This window comes from Eschrichtius robustus, chromosome 13 (assembly GCF_028021215.1).
Source record: "Eschrichtius robustus isolate mEscRob2 chromosome 13, mEscRob2.pri, whole genome shotgun sequence".
NCBI lineage: Eukaryota > Metazoa > Chordata > Mammalia > Artiodactyla > Eschrichtiidae > Eschrichtius > Eschrichtius robustus.
Window position 1 is genome coordinate 87,963,785 of NC_090836.1, and position 21,032 is coordinate 87,984,816.

A 21,032-nucleotide genomic window follows, 5' to 3' on the forward strand; every position below is an offset into this window, starting at 1 on the left:
GTTCAGAGAGCATCACCCAAGTGGAAAATGATGGAGCCAGGATGTGAACAGCATTGATCAGAGCTGTATTCAATTGTATGTAATAGGAACCAGACTTCAGTGGCTTAACCAAATAAGGGTTTAATTTTTCTTACATACCAAGAAATCCAAGCATAGAGAACTGAGGGCTCATACGTCAGCTCAGGAAGTCTTCAAAGACTCAAAGACCCAGTTCCCTTCTCACTTCCATAGGCACCACCTTTAGCTTGCAGCTGTTGCCCTTATGGTCAGGAGAGGGCTGCCCCACTCCAGGCACTGCATCTGTAGTGAAGCAGAAAGAAGCAGAAAAGCAAGGGACAAAGGACATGCTAGCCGAATCTGTTCCTTTTATCAAGAAAATGATAGCTTTTCCAGTAGAACTCCATTTATAACTAGTTGACCAGGACAGGGTAACACAGCCACTCTAGCTACAAGGAAGTATGGACATGTGAATATTTTTAACCTAGCATATTGTTACCCTAAATAAAACTGGGGTTCTGTTACTGAGAAGCAGAGAATGGATATTGGGTAGACAACCAGCAGTGCCCGTCACAAATCCAGATGACTATTGGATGTTAAAGCTCAAGAAATAAATGTGCTCATAACCTCTATGCCAGCATGAACATCAGATATTCTACCCCATCCCCCCCCTTCCCCCGCCAAAAAAATGTTTAAGGCCAACTTGTCACTCAAGTGATAGTTTTTTTACTTGGCTTCTTCTAAAAACCCAGTCCTGGAGCATAGAGGAAGGAAGCCTGAACGCTGTCCGGGTTCTATAACCACCACTTGCCTCCCACGCCCCCCCTTTTCAGTGCAGTAAATGACCATCAAGCCTTCTGCTTCCCGATGACCAAACACCGAAAATAATTTTCTTTGAGAAGATTTTGCTCCACCTAATTTGTGAGTAAAATTTCCTAAGGGCAGTAGTGAAAGGTCTAAGATAATGAGGAAGTCTTCAAACTCAGGGGAACTGATGAGATCTGCTCTCAAAGTTACCATACATCATTAATCAATTGTTACTAGGCAGAGTCATGGAACCCAGATAGAGGTCAATGGATCACATGACCCATGGCAGGCCAAACCGCCAGTGTCCTGCTGCTTAAACAAAAGCAGAAGTGACTTTGTAACTATTCCCACTTAGCCGAATTCACAACCTATGATGATTTTTCATAGGCAGGGTTCAGTTCAGACTGTGGAGAGGCACTGAATAAAATAAAGTCGAAAACCCAGAGGTGGGTGGTAGTGTGTGTGTGTGTGTGTGTGTGTGTGTGTGTTGAGAGGGGCGGTGTCACCAAGTAAACAAGATAAGTTGGCCATATAGTTTACAGGAAAAACAAACTGGAAATAAAAATCACATTTAGCACATTATCCAGTTTAACTTAATGTGTCCTTATTTGAAAATTGCAAGTACTGTTACTCATTATTTTCAATATGCATTGAAATTTAATCTTGTCCTTTTTTTGATCTAAAACACAGAACACGGTATTTTGATTTTTCAGATGCTCTGTAAACCAGCTGCCATTATGTCAGACTTGTGACAGATCTTGCCCTTCTTTGACTTCTGTTTGTTACTGCTTATATGCTAACTCTTTGTAAGAGTATCTTTAGATGGTTTTGAAAGGTAGATAAACAAACATCTCAACATCGCCTTTAACTATTTCTTAGCAAAATCCAAAATCCAAAACTCCCTCTCTGTTAGTTCATTCTTCCTCTGATTCTAGAACTTTCTTGGTATTAAGGAAAAATATAAATTAAAACAAAAAGTAAAATCACTTATTACAGAGAGCAGGACAATTTTATTTTATAAACAATTCTCTCCTATCTTGGTTCAGCCTGTTCTTTTTAGTCATACTTGGGACAAGACGCTGGGCATAAACCACATTTAATAGAAATACACAAAAGGCGATCCAGAGAAACAAACTGGGTTGTGTTAAGGTTCTCTTTCCATATCCATTTAGATATGGAACAGTTAGTGCTCGGAAGCCCCCCTCTTTCAGTTCCTGAAGTAAGAGAAGTCCTCTAATTTGTCAAATAAAAACTTACCCACATTTGTACCCAAGCAGAAAAATCTGTGCAGATCTAATTTACCATGACAAAAGATGAAGAAGCAAAATGAATTTGTTTAGGATCTCTGGTGTGTATTTTTAGTTTATGCTAAATCTTTTCTAATATCACCAATTCTTTAAGTTCTGGAAGTCAGAGAGCATTCCAATGAAACATTTAGGAATCTTTCTGACAAGGGCAAAAGAGAAGCAAAAGTTAAATCTTACATGCATTTTGACCAGCCTTCCACGTTTAGGAATTTATATTATAAAAATAATCAAAAGAGTACAAATAAGAACATGTAAAATATATTCATCATATTCATTACAAAAATACTCGCTAAGAGTGAAATTTGCAAGTCACTAAAATGTCCCAAAATAATGGATTGGCGAATTGCATGATGATGTTGCAGTGAAATTCTCTGTAGGTATTTGAATGGTAATGAAGATCACTATTTACTGGTATTACAAAGATGTCCACAGTTCAGTGTGATGGGGGGAAAATCAGCTTATAGAACAATGTATGCAGTACGAGCTCATTTTTGCACAAAGTGCAAAGATGTAATATGCTAAGAAAAAAGTATTTAAAGATATGCTCCAAAATGTAAACAATGGTTGTCTTTGGGTTTATTAGGCCATAGACAATTTTCACTTTTTCCACAATAGACAATTCACGTCAAGGTTTTAGCATAATATCTGACACATGGTCCATATATATTAGGTATTATTCATATTAGGGTTTTAGCTTTATCAGCCATTGCCTCTGATGTGCTTTGTCCCCTTCTAAGTAATTTCTTTTTCTTTTAACAATCATGAGAAAACTATACAAGAAGTGATTTCCATTTTGAGGAAAAAAAAGGCTGGGGGGACGGTTAGTGAGAGGTTCCTGCACCAATGCCTGCCTTCCCATCTGGGTTAGTGACATGCATGTAAAGGGCTAAAAAGAGAGGCGGAGGGAAAGTGAGAAGGAAGCCTTCGCCACACTAAATGAAAGGCAAACAATATGCATATCAGCATCCCAAGATATACCACTCTACTGGGAAAACCCAAGACAAAAGAATTATCGGACACAACAGTTCAAAGCATATTGCACCTGTCAAAACGTCTGTCATCTTCTATAGAAATTCACCATTCTAAGAGAGAAAAGGGAAACTTTCGCAAAGTCACTCAGGAACAACAGCTTACTTTGTCTCCTTCCTCTGGCCAACTCCTCCATCTGAAAGCCATTTAGCTCCATGCTAAAGCTTGCCTGGAAGGACCAGACAATAGGAAGGTCGCTTTCATTGTCAAGGACAGTTACACTTTGAAGATGACGCTCAAAAGAGGTTAAAATGGGTCAACAAGCAATTGTTGGGCCTAAGCAAGGACATGTGAAGAGGACATTGTTAAAGTCACAAATAAAAAAAATCTCGATCTCAAAGAATTTAACTTTAATCTAGAGGAGGTGTGGGAAGGAAGGAAGTAACAGGCAATACTGATTTCATCCCAAAGAAGAATTAGGAGGGGAGGGGATCTACCCCAAGAGGATTAATTAATAAGACAGTTTGGGGATGGTCTTTGCCATTCCAAACACTGCACCCACACTGTGTATTAGAAAGGTAAGTGTAATTTAAGGCAAAGTGAGAAAAACGTGACTTTTCTAAAAATGATGTAAATGCAAGTGGTATTAATTCTATGCTGGCTATTACATTTCTTAAGAGTTTTATTTTCTGGACGTGCTTCGGGAACTGTGTGTGGCATTTAGTCAGATGACAGGTAAGTGGCTGGGTGGGTGGGTATATTTAAACAGTAGTTATTTCTTTTGTGCAATTTCTTAGATATCTTTAAAAGGAAAGTCTCAACATCCCTCTGAGAAGAGCTGATCTAGAGAGAAGCAACAAGGCAAATCTGTGTCAGCCCACCTAGATGCCTAGGTTAACAGTCTGGGTCTGCCTTATTCAGGCCACGTGACTCTGGACAAGTACCTCAACCTCACTCTTGTCAGTCACCACCTGTGTAAAAGGGGATAACAACAACAGGCCAGCAGGAGTATTGGGAGGATTAAAGGAGAGACTGCATCCAGGAGAAATGAAAATGCATGTCTACACGAAAACTTGTACACGAAAGATTATCACGGCATTATTCATGATAGCCAAATAGTGGAAACAACCCCAATGGATAAACAAAATCTGGTCTAGCCACGCAATGGAATGTTATTCTGCCATAAAAAGGAATAAAACACTGACATACTACAACACGGATGAATCTTGAAAAATTACGTTAAGTGGAGGAATCCAGTCACAAAAGACCACATATTATATAATTCCATTCATATCAAATGCCCAGAATAGGGAAATCCATGGAGACAGAAAGTAAATTAGTGATTGTTCGAATGGGCTGGGGGGTGGAGAAGAAGGGGAGGATAGAAAGGTGATAGCTAAAGGGTATAGAGTTTCTATCTGAGTGGGTGAAATGTAAAATTTACGGTGGTGATGGCTGTACGTATCTGTGAATATGCTAAAAACCAGTATATTGTATACTTTAAATGGATGACTTGTATAGTATGTAAATTATATCTCAATAAAGTTGCTAAAAATAAATAAAACAAACCAATCAAAAATGATGGACAAATCTTTGTGGCAAAAAATAAAACAAAATACTTTTTTTAAAGGATGGTGGAGAGATACTACAGTAAAGGAATCAGAACAGTGCTTGGCACAGAGCAAGTACTCAATAAACACTGAGTTATCAGTAATTATTTTTGAGAGTAAGTATAAATCATTGTGAAGAGTTTTGGGAAAGCTTTGGAAAAGAGTACTGTTACGTAGTGTGACTAATAGTAAGACTGAAATTTCCATTTTAATCTTAAAATATTCATCTTTAAAATTTTTTCAAAATTCAACCTTATTCCCTGAAATCTAAAGACAATCTATTCCTCAGTAGTCTATTCAAAAGGTAAATTTCAAAATACAATGCAGCTTTTTCTCTTCCTTAAAGAGTTTGATATTTAAGTACATTAAATTATTTATGATTGTCAGATCTTCTTTAAGCTTTAGAAACTGACTAGCTACAGAGTCAAACATGAGAAACGTGAGAACGTTCATTCATTCTGAAATACACTTACAATTGAAATCATTCTTTAAAAAAAAATCTTTGGACTATTTTCCAAAGGCCACACATATTATGCCTAGATCAAAAAGATAACTGTTGTCAATTTTCAAAATCTCAAACAATTCAAAAAGATAAAAATGGTAGATTCACTCCTATCCCCCACAAGAACCCAACTCTTCTCTCCTTCCATGTGTCAACATATGTGTCTACTTATAGATCTACAGGTATGTTTCACTTTATAAATTATCCATGCCTTTGGCCTTGCTCAAAGATGAATTTACTAAGAAACTAATGAAATTTAAGTTTCAGGGCTCCTATTTGCAAAGACCCTTCCAAGGCCCTCTACCTAACTATGTTCATAATTTTGTATTCTTTTTCTTAAAGAGGCCCCCTCAAAATATATAAGCTCAGGCTCCACAAAGTTTGATCTGTCTCCGGTTGCTACTTCCTGCACTACCCATTACTGTGTCCTTTCAAATCCTACCTCTCCAAAATCAAGTTTAAATCCTGCTATGGGAGGCCTTCTATGATTACTCCAACCCAAACTGACTTCTTTCTCTAAGTTTTTGCTGCACTTATTCACTAGACAACTTCAAAATCCTTTTGCCAAAACTCTCCAGGTCAATTAAGCTTTGGAACTTAATTTTTTTTTGTATATTATTGTGCACAAGCTATATATTATGTAATGGTGCATAAATCATGTATTACATAACACTGTCCCATCAGGATCCCAAGTAACTCCCCATAATCAATTATATTAACACATCTTCATCAAAATACATGAATATTCACACTGAGTTAAACAAAGGCTATAAATAGCCTCACTTCAGTTTGGGTGATACTAACACCAAATGAGTTAGAAAAGAACTTTCAGTTTTCAGAGATTTTGGATTTTGGAATTATGGCGAAAGGATTATAGACTTGAACATTATTGTGTTATTATTTCATGTCACATCAGTTAGGTTTTACTTGACCAAAATGGCTCTTCACCATTATATCCCCAGTGGAAGGTGTCTGGCATGTAAGTGGGTGTTTAATACATTTGATAGAATGAATGAATGAATGAAAGAACTAAGTTTTATACTAGGTTGAGCTCGTCCAGGAGAAGGGTTGTGTCCTTTTCAGCTGACATTCGCAATGCAGGCTGGTGCCCACAGTGTCTGGCACATGGTGAATACTCAGTGCATGCTGGTTGAGTTGAATCACACTTCTCAAATCTCCCACAATGACTACCTCGGATATTGATCCCAATATCACTGACTTACAAAATCAGATTGATTCCCATAGTGGAGGTAAAACACCAGTTGCAGGATACGGAGGGAACAGTCGGAGAAGGAGCCTAGACATGGCAAAAATTTGTTGTGGGAAAGTATTGATGCAGGTGAAAAGACCTTGGACTGTGCGATAGGGAGGCCATACACCTTAAGAATTCTGGAGCATTTTTCTTAAGGAAAAGTAGTCTCCTGAAAACAATTTCTTTCCTGGGTCTCTACATGACTTAGAATCCTCAACAACACAATGGTATTTACAACATTGCTTTATTCCTCCCCCCTCCCCGCCGCCTTGTCTGGGTAGTTTCAGACTTTTATAGATAGTTGGGATAAAAGATTACATGTGATAGACACTGCCAACTCTCATTCTATACTCTTAAACTGAACTCTTCTAAACTGGAGGTTCCAAATGGAATATTTTGTTGAGTTATCAACTGTTTACATTGTTTTTAATAGAGAATGGCTGTGAGCATGTGTGCTGGGGGCAATCATTGAACAAATTGCTTTGTCTCTCTGTGTTTGTTTCCTTGTCAGTAAATGGGATACTGCTGTACTACTTGCCTCATAATGCTGTGATGAAGGTAAAGAATATGGTATATAAAACTTCTCAGAGGGCTTCCCTGGTGGCGCAGTGGTTGAGAATCTGCCTGCCAATGCAGGGGACACGGGTTCGAGCCCTGGTCTGGGAAGATCCCACATGCCGCGGAGCAACTAGGCCTGTGAGCCACAACAACTGAGCCTAAGCGTCTGGAGCCTGTGCTCCGCAACAAGAGAGGCCGCGACAGTGAGAGGCCCGCGCACCGCGATGAAGAGTGGCCCCCACTTGCCGCAACTAGAGGAAGCCCTCGCACAGAAATGAAGACCCAACACAGCCAAAAATAAATGAAAAAATAAATAAATAAATTTAAAAAAAAAAAAAAAAACCTTCTGAGAGAGACATGATCACCTGGTTACCAGAAATAATATTCACTGTCAGTGTAAGGCAGCTGGATCTAAAAGCCTGAAATTAGCCCTGCATAACTGATGGTAATATTTATGCTAATTGTTGTTGATATTAATATCAAAATAATTATTTGCATTTGCATAGTGATCTTGCTTTTCAAATGCTTTGATTTGATAGCAGACTTGTTCCCCAAGTATCCTTTGCAGTAAACAAAACCCGTTATCCCAATTTAACAGTGAAGAAACTGCAGCCAAAGGATGGAGTGACACTAAGTTCAGGTCATGTTTACAGGAACAAATTCTTGGCTCTTCAGGCCCAGGTCAGCCCCAGCACCTTAGCCCTCCCTCCACAACCTTCCATCCCTTCCGCAAGGCTGATGTGGGTCAGCTCCAATAACCTTGTAAAGTGCTGCCGTCTTTAGTAAAACCTCAAAACCACCTTCTCTTTCTTGAGTTTCTGAGACTTCATTCACAGCGATGACGTTGCTTCACACAAAAAGAACGATGTGATGATCATCTCTGATGCCACGCTGCTCTTCAAAGCGTTCACACATATCATATGTCATCACCTCCCAGTTATCACCTCCTACTCTCCACTTTGTTGTAAGGAGGAGAGGGATATAAGCAGAGTTTCTATACTGACCTCACTTAGGCACCAATAGCATGGAATAAAAACTGATTTATATATGATATCTGTATAGGTGGAATACACACATATTCATATGTACATATATTAGCTCTAATGATACAGTACAGTACAGCTTAATACACAAACAATATTGTATAATATATAACAATATAGTTTGTAACTTATGTACATATAATTATAAGCTTCAATATATACATATGTATATATAATTGTTAAAAATAAAGCTTTCTCAGGCTTCCCTGGTGGCGCAGTGGTTGAGAATCTGCCTGCTAATGCAGGGGACACGGGTTCGAGCCCTGGTCTGGGAAGATCCCACATGCCGCGGAGCAACTGGGCCCGTGAGCCACAACTACTGAGCCTGCGCGTCTGGAGCCCGTGCTCCGCAACAAGAGAGGCCGCGATAGTGTAAGGCCCGCGCACCGCGATGAAGAGTGGCCCCCGCTTGCCGCAACTAGAGAAAGCCCTTGCACAGAAACGAAGACCCAACACAGACAAAAATAAATAAATAAAATTAAATTAAATTAAAAATAAAAGATAGCATCATGTAATGGCAATTCTATAAAAAAATAAATAAATAAAAAATAAAGCTTTCTCATCTGTGAAGTAGCGATAATGATATCAGTAACTACTTCATGAAGCCGTTGTGAGGACTAAATGAATTAATATATTCTAAATGTTTAGAACAGTCCCTAACATAAAATACACACTCAGTAAATGTTATCTGCCATAATTATTACTTATTTTACATATTATAAAAGAGTTCCTCACTTGTAAACATTATTCACTAGAGACTCTCTTAAATATTTCGTTTCTTCAATGCACTAATTTTTTAAATTTATCACTATCTATTTTCCAGTGCAACTTTCAGAAAAACATTTTCTTCCCTAAAATGACACATTATCTTCCTTAGAAAACTGCTGTAGTACATGGTAATAAATGTCCCTTAAGTCAAACCACATATCCCTGAAGAAATAAAAGCAAACTGTAATTCAGAACCTTAGCAACAATTATTTTATACCATAAGACCTCGCTCTAGTCCTTAAGCACACACACGTATTATTTATTTCCTAAAATTGATTCGTACCCAATTATAACTGCTTAAATCAGCACTATTTTCAGAAATAATGACATTGGGAAAGATTTAACTATGTTTACCTTGGTGCATTTGTGTCTAAGTTCTAGTGTCATTCAGAAAGACTTGGACACCTGTAGCCCATAACTATGGCAGTCAAAGCCAAAAATGCTCTTCATCCATCACTATCTAAGCTATGGTCATGGTTAGACCAACTAAACTCCCAGCCATGTGCACCCAAAATGAGGAAAATTAAGATAGCTCATTACATTCCTCCAAGGAAGAATGGGCTCCTGGAGGTATTTATGAAGGGCTGCTTTCTTGAGCTCTGATTCTTACTTCACTTTTTTGAAAAGAAATCCTTACCTTGAACCCTACCAGTTTACATGGATTCTAGTATATTTAGAATAGAGTTTTGAGCAATGTTTTCTCAACTGTGTTCCACAGGACACTAGCACTGCAAGGTATTGATAGGCGTTATATTTTTAAAATACATATATGTGTACACACACACACACACACACACACACACACACACCGGTGTTCCCTGATCACATAAAACTGGGAAACACTGGGTTAAACAGAGTTTATCAGATTTTTTGCCATGGGCTTTTTGGGGACCCTTAACATATTACCATGACTTTCTAAGTGGGAGCATTGTGGCCACATCTCCCAGATATACTCATCTACAGCTTCTCCATCTCACAAAGCATCTTTCTAATTCTAGTGTTCCATGGAACACACTTTGGGAAATTGCTTTAGAATATCATGTATCACATATTTTATATCTTTTGCTTGTATCCCTTTTCTCAAATCTGAGCAGAATTGCTTCTTCTGTACTGTATTTTTTTAGTAAATTCACTATTTTGTATTTCCACGGGTGAGGAAATCCATTTACTATATATCAAAAACATCTTCTATTCCTGCATTTGCCCATTATAAAATTTTGGTTGTTTTATAATCACTTAAAGCAATGATCTCTTGACCTGAAAAAAAAAATAAAATCAATTGTGCTAACTCATAATTAACATATCCCAGAATCAAAATTTTACATAAAACCCACGAGTGTGCCCACCCACTTCTCCCTAACCAAATGACATGAAGTTGAACTTATGGTTGTCACAAGAACTCTGGTGAGTAGATGCCATTATGTCCTCAGGAAACCATAGCAACCACCATTGATAACCTGTACATTCTTTTATCTAAAATCAGGCTAATAAATAATAAAAATAAATAAAAATAAAAGCGTATTTATTATAAAATCATATTAATCTGGAACAAGAAAAGCGCTAACGTTTGGGGATACAATTTTAAGTGCATTACTCCTAGGGAATAATATTCAAAAAAAATCAAATTTTCCTCAAAGGATTAAACAGACTTCTAAATGTTAAGCAACTATCGGTTATAACATTTCATTTTGATTGAAACTTTGAAACTTAACATTTGGACTTTAGACAGGAGAACATCTTAAATATAGACATACTACATATAGTATACATATAGTATACACATAGTAGTATATAGGCATTATATATATATAAATCTCGAACTGAAGGGTAAAGTGCAGTGGGATTTTACATGTACCAAATTCTATGAATCCAAGCCTATGGGAAAATTGCAAGAAACTTGAGTGCAAAACTGCACATGAATGACTTGGTCACATTGATTTGTGTTTCTCTCTGAATGTTGAAAAAAATAGCATATTAAAAAGAAAAAAATAGGGCTTCCCTGGTGGCGCAGTGGTTGAGAGTCTGCCTGCCAATGCAGGGGACACGGGTTCGAGCCCTGGTCTGGGAGGATCCCACATGCCGCGGAGCAACTAGGCCCGTGAGCCACAATTACTGAGCCTGCGCGTCTGGAGCCTGTGCTCCACAACAAGAGAGGCCGCGACAGTGAGAGGCCCACGCACCGCGATGAAGAGTGGCCCCCGCTTGCGGCAACTAGAGAAAGCCCTCGCACAGAGACGAAGACACAACACAGCCATAAATAAATAAATTAATTAATTAAAGAAAAAAATAACTAAACCCATAAAATCATTTGGTATATCAGTCTCTGCATCGCCTCACAGCGAAAAGCTGCCATGTTTAACTGACGTTAACCAAAATCAAAAATACTGCCTAAAGCCACCAGTTTGATACAACATTCCCTAAGCATCTCTTTTGCATTAAACTTAGTTCCATGTGTTTCAGGGCCTCCAAACAGGATCCAGCTTCAGGTTTCTGCCATAAAAACCTTAATACAGCCTGAAGAAAATTCCCCTAGGCACATTGGGAGTAATCAAATTTCATGTTAACTATTAAATTACAGACATTCAATTATGTTTTCAAAACCTCTGTTTAGAGATTCAAAAGGCCCTTAGAAAACATCCTTAAACTAAAGCCCAAGTTGGCAAGTGAAACCGTTTACCTGAGAGAGCAAAACAAAGCGGGGTCCTGGCCATCCCTGACGGCGGCACATTGCAAAGTGGCACGCGATGTACCCCATCCCCATTGTGAGGCACAAATTCTTTGTGACACCGGGAGACACCGCAGAACAAAAATACTATTAGAAATCCTTCAAAAGGAACATTTTTGGCTGCGATAGAGACTTTTGACATTATTTATTAGGTTCAAAACTGCTTCTGTGAAGCCTAACAATGGTTCTGTGGAAACCAGTACATCTGAGGCCCTTTCTGTTGTTCAGGGCAGGCATTGATTTGAAGATGGGCAGCACTCACCGAACAATTCCCTCGCAGCGGTCAGTGTAAGTGAGCATTCACCCCCGGCCCAGGAGGGGCCTGTGAACAAACCGTATGGAAACGCGGGGGTAGGCGGGAGTGGGGAGAGGAGCAAACCTTGATTAACCTCTTGGAGGGGAGATGGGTGGGAGCACCAGCAAACACAGGAAGGGGCGCTCCTGCCAGACTGCCGGGGAGAGAGGCGTCTGCCCCGGGCCCCCTGTTCTCGGGGGGATGAAGATGCTTGGGGAGCATCTCTGGTGCCATGGCAACTGTGCCCCTTCCCACTGAATTCCCGGGCGCGCCCAGGACCCAGCTTTGGGAATCTGGGTTTGCCGGTGCGCCTACTGCGGGTGCCATCCTCTCTTCCAGCTCAAGTTCTGACAAACTCCAGGAGACCCTGGACGAGGCAAAGGGGGCCTGGCTTCTCCCGTTGAGGCCGACGGCAGTGTACGGCCTCAGAGTAAGACATGGAAGGCAAAGAAAAGCCAGGGTGGTGCTCAAGTGTGTGGAATTTACCTGCCCCGCTGGGACTTAAAAAAAAAAAATCTCCTGATAACTGGATGTTTGAGAAATCGATGTTTGTAACGTGCTGAGAAAACATTTTAAATCCCCTGACATTATCCTCACGTGCTTCCCATATTTCTTTAAGAAAATAAAATGCTATCGATTCTTTTCCTATTGTTTGAAAGCACCTCCTCCCCCCAAAATAACTTTTACAGAATCCTCATAAAACTTTTAATTTCAAGACAAACAGTTCAAAAGAGACAAACAGTTCTAAAGAGAGGGAAACAAGAATGGGTGACTAAAATAAAGCCTCAAATTTGAAATTTGGGGAAAATTTGTGAATGGAAATTATTCAGATATCATGGAAAAACAAACAGATCCGCGGCCCATTTAGACATACTACTGACAATTTAAAAATCCAAGAGGCAATTATTTCATGAGTTTTATTAGAAATGTCAAACTGGGTGAAAATTAAAACAATCAGTGTTTTAATCTGGTGTTGGCTCTACACAACACATACATACACTCTAATAATAGATTTGATTTTTTTTCTTTCTTTGCCCGATCATGAAATCATTGTTTCATGTAAAAGATATATATACAAAAGATATATATATATATTCCACATGCATTTATATATAAGTACGTATTTATATATATAATAAAATCTTGATATATATCATATGTATAAAATTGTTTTGGGGGTACTTCCCTGGCAATCCAGTGGTTAAGACTCTGCACTTCCACTGCAGGGGACACGGGTTCGATCCTTGGTCAAGGAATTAAGATCCTGCATGCCCCGCGCCGTGTGGCCCCCCCCAAAAAAGATCGTTTTTACGTAAGAAATCCTGCCCACTGACCTACGCAAATTAAAGTCTAATTCTTCAGTAGTGTATTAAGATAACTTAGATGATTTAAATCACTTTCTGTAAACTTTTAAAGGGCTTTGAATAGCATGCAGATGTCTAAAATATTTGGAGCAACCCAAGGGATCATTGGCAAACTCAAAAAATATGTAGAAGATTTCAAATATACATTGCCTCCCAAACAGTGGGTGTCAAATGGTATAACACTAGGTTCAATTTAGTTCATCACACACTGTTCTATGTTTGGTATGTACTGGGCAGCTCCCACTACACACTTATCATAACCAAGTCAAACTGTGAAAAATTTTTAGTAAGCCTGATTTCTCCAACGTGAGAATTATTTCCTGGAAATAGAGGTAGAATGGCATTTCAATATGGCCAGGTAAATAAAAGCTTTCAGAGAGCCAAACACATTGCTTTGTGAAAACTAGATGCTTAATAACTGTTTGGTGATTTGGATTTACAGCCCTGGCATACGACCCATTCATTGCAAGACAATTCCACCTAAGATCATAGACGTGACTCTGGAATTTGGAGAAACAGAATACAACCTAGACAGAATATGCTGTCCTCTGTCTTGAGACAAAGAATAGGAATTCCTTCCCTGAATGTAATTCAGTAATGATGCATTTTGTAACAAACTGTCTTAGAGGGACACTTTGGTGTAAGGGAATAAACAGGCTTTGGGGGCAGACCATCATAGATTTATATCCCAGCATATCACCTGGCCTAAGCCTCTTTGTCCTTACCTGAAACATGAGGATTGTATTACCTACTTCACAGGGTTGCTAGTGGGATTAAATTTGTCCATTCGTTTTTTTCATTCATTAATATCTGAGTGCCTGTTATGTGTCTGGCAGTATTCTAGACATTGGGAATACAGAAAGGTATAAAGCTGCAATATCCCTGCACTTATGGAGCATGCATACGAGTTGGGAAGAGAGGGAGTGGAAGAGAAAGCAGACTAATAGATAAGCAAACAAAGAAACGTATAAGTGTCAGCTGGTAATAAATCTTAAGGAGGAAAATAAAGTGAGAAAGGTTAGGAAAGCCCACCCATGTAGGTGACATTTCAGTAAAGACCTGAAGGAAGTGTAAAAGCAAACTAAGCAAGTATCTGACGGAAGAACATAATAAAATGTAAAGCATCTAGTACATAGTAAGTGCTCAGCACCCATGAGCTATTATTGTCAGATTTGGAATCTTAATATAGGAATGCCCTGACCTGGAGTCAGAATGGAGGCTTGAATCCTGACTCCATCCCTAAAGTTACAGAATCTCTATGGGCCTCCAATTCCTCATCTAAACCATGGGAAGATAACAGTTCTTGTCTCAGAAGGTAGCCGTGTGGACCATAACTGAAGATGTATGTTCAGATTTTAGCACATTGCCTTATACATAAGACTCAAAATGTGTTAACCTGCCAGCATCCTCAACATGCCATCATCAAGCCCATCCTCCCAGAAAAGAAGAATCTCTGACTCAGCATCTTTGGTAGAAAGTCTCCCAGCCTCGACTTTACCATTTACAGCCCAGGCAGGACATTATCCTCTAGTTCAAAGAAGGTTCTCCTTTTGACTGTGTCAAAATTTCTCTTTCTTCTATTGGTCAATTCCAACAAAGTGTATAAATATGTGCAACAAAATCTATGCAAAAAGGTACCTAAAAAAAAAAAAAGCTGCATAAATCAGTCTAATTCTTCTTCTACAGGACACTTCCTAGAATATTTGGAGGTATGCATTGTCTCCTGACATTTCCTCTCCTGCAGTCAGAATATCAGCACCATAAACACCACCACCATCATCACAGCTGCCATTTAGTCAGCCCTGCTGTGTTCAGGGAATTTTATATCAACAACATCTCTTCAAGGTAGTAATTGTCAGTATACAGAAAATACCAGGCGCAAAGAACATCTATGGGACTTGATCATGGCGACAGAACTGAATGAAACAGTAGAAAGCAGAAATTTGAGCCCAAGTATTTCTGGTTCTGGGCTCAGGTTTCCCTGATGTCAAAGCTCATTTCTTCTGGTCCATCTTCTTACCTTTAAATCATTCCTCCTGTTATGCAGTTTTGAGATACTTCATTTTTATACACATTATTCTGTGCTATGAATCCACACCTTCCTTATTTGTAAAATGGGGATAATAACATTATCTGCCTAAGAGGGTTATATGAGGATTTCATAAAATAATGTAAAGTGCTCAGCACAGTATCTGAGAGCTTCATAAATGGGGGTTGGGATGCTGATGATAATACTTGTCATTATTATTATTATCAGGTACAATACCTGAATCATTAAACTCTTGTCATCAGCTCACACCTGTGCTCTCCTCCAATACAATACAAAGCAACAAGCAGACTTCCATTAAAGACTGACAACTACAGTTCTTATAGAACGTTCTAGAATAGGACTTACCGTTGAGTCAAATAATTTTGCTGTTTCTATTGAAGTTAAAAACAAAATGTGGCCAATTGAAAAGAGGAAGAAAGAGTTAGGAACCACAAAGTGATACTCACCAGATGGGACAGAATCTCCCTTGGAATTACAAGGGGGCTGGTTCTGAAATCTCACGTGCCTGTTGATATGTGTGCCTGTGGCCTCCAGGTGCATAGGATTTACTGAGTGGACCTGAATAGGCATGTTTGTCATTCACTGTTCCAGAAATGAACTGCCCCAGGCCTGTCTGGGTGCTTCTCTGGCTCCCCTATTCATTTCTTGTCTGACCGTGAAGATCAGTGGGGTCCCTTCCCATTCACTGGACAGTGTTGGAGAGGGACTTGCTTCTCCGTGGCTTTCTTTGTCGAAAGAAGCTATACTTACGGCAGGAGGCCTGGGGATGCTGTACTGGCAAGCACAGAGCAGTCTTCTATATGCCATTGGAGTCTGAATCCTTTCTGGAAATACTGTAAAAGGTAAACACATTATTTTGAAGGAAGGCACTTAAATATCACCTACGGAATTAATGGCAGGAAGGATAAAATCAGGCAATGGATGGATTTTCTGTTTGTTTCATGTTTCTATCCTGAGCAAACAAAATGACAGAGAAGCCAAGGACCCGGCTGCCCAAGTAGGAGAAGAAGAGGAGGCAAAAGGTGTGGAAGGGGAGGTAAAAGGCTGGAAATGCTTTTGTTGAGTTCAAGCTATATTGCAGGCACTGTGTGAGGGCCCAGACACATTGGTCATTTAGTCCTCACAGGAACCTCATCTAACAAATAGAATTATTATCTCCATCTTTTCAGGTCAGAAAGCTAGTTTGAAGCTTATGGGTTGAGTTGTGTCCCCCAAGAAGATATGCTGAAGTCCTAACCTTCCGTAGCTGTGAATGTGACCTTATTTGCTAATAGGGTCTTTGTAACTGCAGTCAAGTTAGGATGAGGTTGTTAGGGTAAGGCCTTAGTCCAATATGACTAGTGTCCTTATAAGAAGAAAAAACAGACACAGACACACAGGAAGAACGCCATGTGATGACAGAGGCAGAGAGTGGAGTGATGTATCTACAAACCAAGGTACCTCACGGACTGCAGCACCCGCCAGAAGCTAAGAGAAAGGCATGAACTCTCCCTTAGAACCTCCAGAAGGTGCCAAGCCTGCTGATACTTGGCTGATACTTGGTATCCTGCTGATACTTGGATTTCCAACTTCTGCCTCCAGAACTGTGAGATGATAATCTTGCTTTAAGCATCCAGTTTGGGGTTCTTTGTTATGACAGTCCTCGGAAACTAATATACCCACAATGGTTCAAACTCACACATGTTATCCCAGAATAATTATTAACAGTAGCCTTTTTCACTAAAAAAAAAAATTGTTCAGACTTGGGGGATAGAAAAGAAGAAAAACCAGGAGGTGGGGAGGTGTGGAACGGGGGGAGGAACGAAGTGGATTTCTACTATGAGTTCTACTATGTGGCAGAAACCGTGCCAGGACGCACCAACTCTTAGCAAGACTTATATTCCCTGTGTTCAAGGTTCAGTCAAGTGGCAAAGATGCTGGCCATGTTAGGTAACAGGACGCACTACTCCTAAATCGCAGCTTTGCCTGCAGAAGGGGAAATCAAAAGAAATGCCTCCAGGGACCCCACAGATAACAGAAATGAGAGAAGAGGCCAAGTAGGAGCAGCCATCAGAAGGGGTCAGCCACTTCTCAGTTCTTTTATTGCCCTGAGGGGATGTGGGCCCCATGAAGACAGATTTTTCTGGATTTTCAGGAGAAGCAGACATATGTTTTTTCAATATACGTAAAAACTTCTAATTTTTAAATGTTGGTAACTCGCTCGATTTAAAAAAATATATGGTATGGATGCCACAAAACACATCTGTTCTCTGAATCACCATGGGCCACCAGTTTGCATCTCTGGCCTATGGCCAGCCCTACAAAAGTTACACTATCATTTACCTCCTTTCATGCCATCTTCATCTCAGAAGATGATTTTCTAAGTATGCTGCTTGGAGTCATGGGGATGTATTTGCAAGCTCTGTGCATAAGCAGGTTACAGAGTTCTAGAAGTCTCGTCTTACTCCTGCACTTTAGGAAGACTGAGATTTTCATTTTAATCTTAACTGCCTGCCCCTTTTCATCATAAATCCCAGAATTTGAAATGGTAGACAAATGTATCAGTCTTTCCCAAATGCAGAGAAACTCCTAGAATCTTTCAAAACAGTAGCTCTGGGACTCTTGATCCCAAAGGAAAATCTACAACCTTAGAACCAATGGCATTTGACCTGCCTTCATTCTGTTGTTCAGATATCAAGAACAGGATGGAAGGGCTGAAGCCACTTTACACACCTTCACATTCCACAAGTTATGGGTTGAAAGAGACCTTAAAGGTCATCTGAGGCTGACCCTCACCACCTTCTTCATCCACCTCTGTTTAAATACTTCCAAGGCCCTGAATCTCACTACCTCTGCATCAGAGATTTCATTGCTTATCAGAAAGGCAAATAAGTAACTTTGTAATTGCCATATAAAAGGCACATTTAGATAGAAAGATAGAAAGAAAGGTAATACTTTATATAGATAATAATTATCAAGGTCACCTTATATGATGTTGAGACAGCTGGTGACTATGTTTGTTTATTTAGTTATTCAACCAATATTCCTTAAGCTCCTACCATATACTAGGTACTGCAACAATGACGAAATCTTACTCAGATCAACAGAACCCATCATCTTGAGGCTAAATTGAACAGCTGATTTTTGGCAAAATGGAATTCAGCACAGCAACCCAAGAGCCTCCCAGTTTCACAGACCCCTGCATGAATTTCAGGTTTCCTCTATGATACAGCTGCGAGGTTGCCTGAATTGAATAGAACAACCAGTAGTTTGGGCATCAAACTGAGACTGTTGTTAGAAATGCAAGGGCCGTTTCCAATCTCCAATGGCTTTCAGCCTTTTTTTTTTTTTTTTTCAAATTTTCCAATCTCCCCACCAAGACAGTGGCAGAACTTGAGCCCAAATCCATTGCTCATGATTGAAAGTCCAGTGTTCTTTGTTACATTAGCGGGCTCTTGAGTCTACTTCAGTGTTTCCCAATCTTGACTGCGCATTCACCAATGTCTGGCAGGCTTTGAAAACATATAGGCACGCGGTCCCGGGGCCCCAGTCTCTGTAGTTTGTAAGCCCCTCGGGTATTACGATGTGTAATTAGGGAGACACTGGTCTAACTCACTCATCAGAGATGTCAGGTACTGTTAGAAATTGTACATAGTCCAAACACTCATGAACAATCTAGAGCCATGACCTCAGGTATGTCTTTCCCCTCCAAGTATTATCTCTCTGTGAACAGTCTTCATTTCAGATACCAACAATATCTGCCACTTTACAACTGGTCTATTCCTTATTTTACTTGCTTTCACACCAGTAAACCCGCTTGAGCCAGACCACGACCCCTCAGCTTATTCACTCAGGAGGGACCTGAGGTCAGAGAGTAAGCATGTGTCCACACCACGAGTCAAGCACCAGAGAAGCTGGGGTTGGGACTCAGGTCTTAGATTTCGAGGGAGTTTGGTTTTTCTACTGCCCAGTCAACGCCAGCGGTGCCAGAAGAAACGTGTGATTACCATGAACTGGGCTTGGTGAAGGGAGGGATGCAAATATCCACAACAACAGCTAGCAAGTAGGGGGCGCTGACCACCCTCCTGGCCTTGCCTTAGCCCGCCATCAGTCTTTCCAGCGTGACTTCTACTGTGCAGAAGACAGGGCACCTTAGCCTGAGTACTCTGCCTGAGGCCCAGTGACTGAAATCAGCTCCCAGGAAAGCCCACATTCTAACCCCTCCTCCAGACAACCTCTCCCAGTGCTCACTTACTGAGGCAACAGGCCAACTTTTCTCAACTACCTGTTTTTGGGTGTTTCTCGTCTTAAGAAATTCTTCCTTTTGCAGGTTCTTTCAATGTGTAGACGACTCTGCCTCTTATTTTGCAGCACAGGTCTTCCATCTGTTGCTAATTTCTTTTGAAATAATATTGTGGCAGACAGGAGATTTCAAGGCACAATAAGATAACCCCCGGAGCTGAATGTACTTCACAAAAACAATGTATCAAAAAAAAAAAAAAAAAAAAAAAAAAAAAACCAATGTATCTTTCTCTTGAGCTGCAAAATAGCTCATGATAAACCATGACACATGCAGATTTATTCATTTTCTCTTCATTAGGAAAAGACAAATATGGTAACCCCTGCATATTCAGCCCCTCTGGGCTACCAGGGGGCAGGATGGCACACCCCATCACACCTGCTCCTGGCAGCGCTCTCTCAATATATAACTTCTATGTGTTCGTATCTCTGCCCTATCTCTTCTGCTCCCTTGGGCTTCTATCTCCAGCATGTTCATGTTACAAAAAAACTAGAGGCACCTGTCCTAGAAGGAGAAATGAAACCCAGAGACAATTAATTCCCCAGAGCTCATCTTGCCCTTAACTGTAGGCATAAATAGAGGCTAAAGCTAATTAATATCATCTCCTGCATATCTAAAATCAAACTTAAACTTTAAATAGGTCTTCAATTAATACTGAAAACTCCAATGACACACTTTTAAAGGATTCTTAGGTCACATAGTAGAGTTGGAGTCTGCCACCTCAGCCTCACCACTTCTCCTAGTTGGGGAGTGAGAGTTTCTCAGCTAATGGGGCTGAGTCCATGGGAGGGGGTCTGGAAAGCATCAAGCCCTGAGCCCAGACGTCTTGGATCAAATCTGGTTCACCTCTTCCTGGCTGTGTTACCTAAGTCAAGCTACTTAAGTGCTCTGTGCCTCAATTTTCCCATTCACAAAATGGCAATAATGATTGCCACTACCACCCAGGGCTGAGGTGCAGATTAAATGAGTTGTTAATAAACAAAGAGTTTAGAGCAGTATGTGACACACAGGAAGCACTCAGTTAGCCTTAGCGGTTGTTATTGTTCTCTCTCCCTCTATAGCTCCTGAATGGCCTCTTTTGGCAATAAGGACTCAAGTGGAAAATAATACCTTTTCCATCCATCCAGAGTTTGCCTCATTTTATTCATTCCTTCATTCAAAAACATATTTATCAAATGCCTAGTATGTGCCTTGCTCTGTATTTGGCCCTGGGGATACAACAGAATAAGGCAAATGTGGTCCCTGCCCTCATAGAGCTTACAATCAACTGGAGAAGATGACAACAGCAAGTCACAACTAAGTGATTACAAATTGTAGTGAGTGACATCAAGGAAAAAACAAGGGACCGAGACAGAGAAACATGGGTGGAGACCTAGGAAGGTAATATTTAATTTGAGACTGACCCGAAGGTTGAAAAGGTCAGTCATGCAGGAGGGGGGAATAGCATTCCAGCCTCACAAGGACTGAGATATATTCCTAAGATTGCTACACCCAATGGCTAAATGG

The 21,032-nt window shown here is 40.1% G+C and overlaps 1 protein-coding gene across 1 annotated transcript; it reads right to left on the reverse strand.

The window, feature by feature from the left end:
* Window positions 1-11,821: 11,821 nt before the first annotated feature.
* C13H12orf42 (chromosome 13 C12orf42 homolog) lies at window positions 11,822-16,054 on the reverse strand. Its single transcript, XM_068561973.1, is given in 2 exon segments — window positions 11,822-12,333; window positions 15,694-16,054. Coding segments are annotated over 2 exon segments (873 nt in total).
* Between the last annotated feature and the right edge of the window lie 4,978 nt (window positions 16,055-21,032).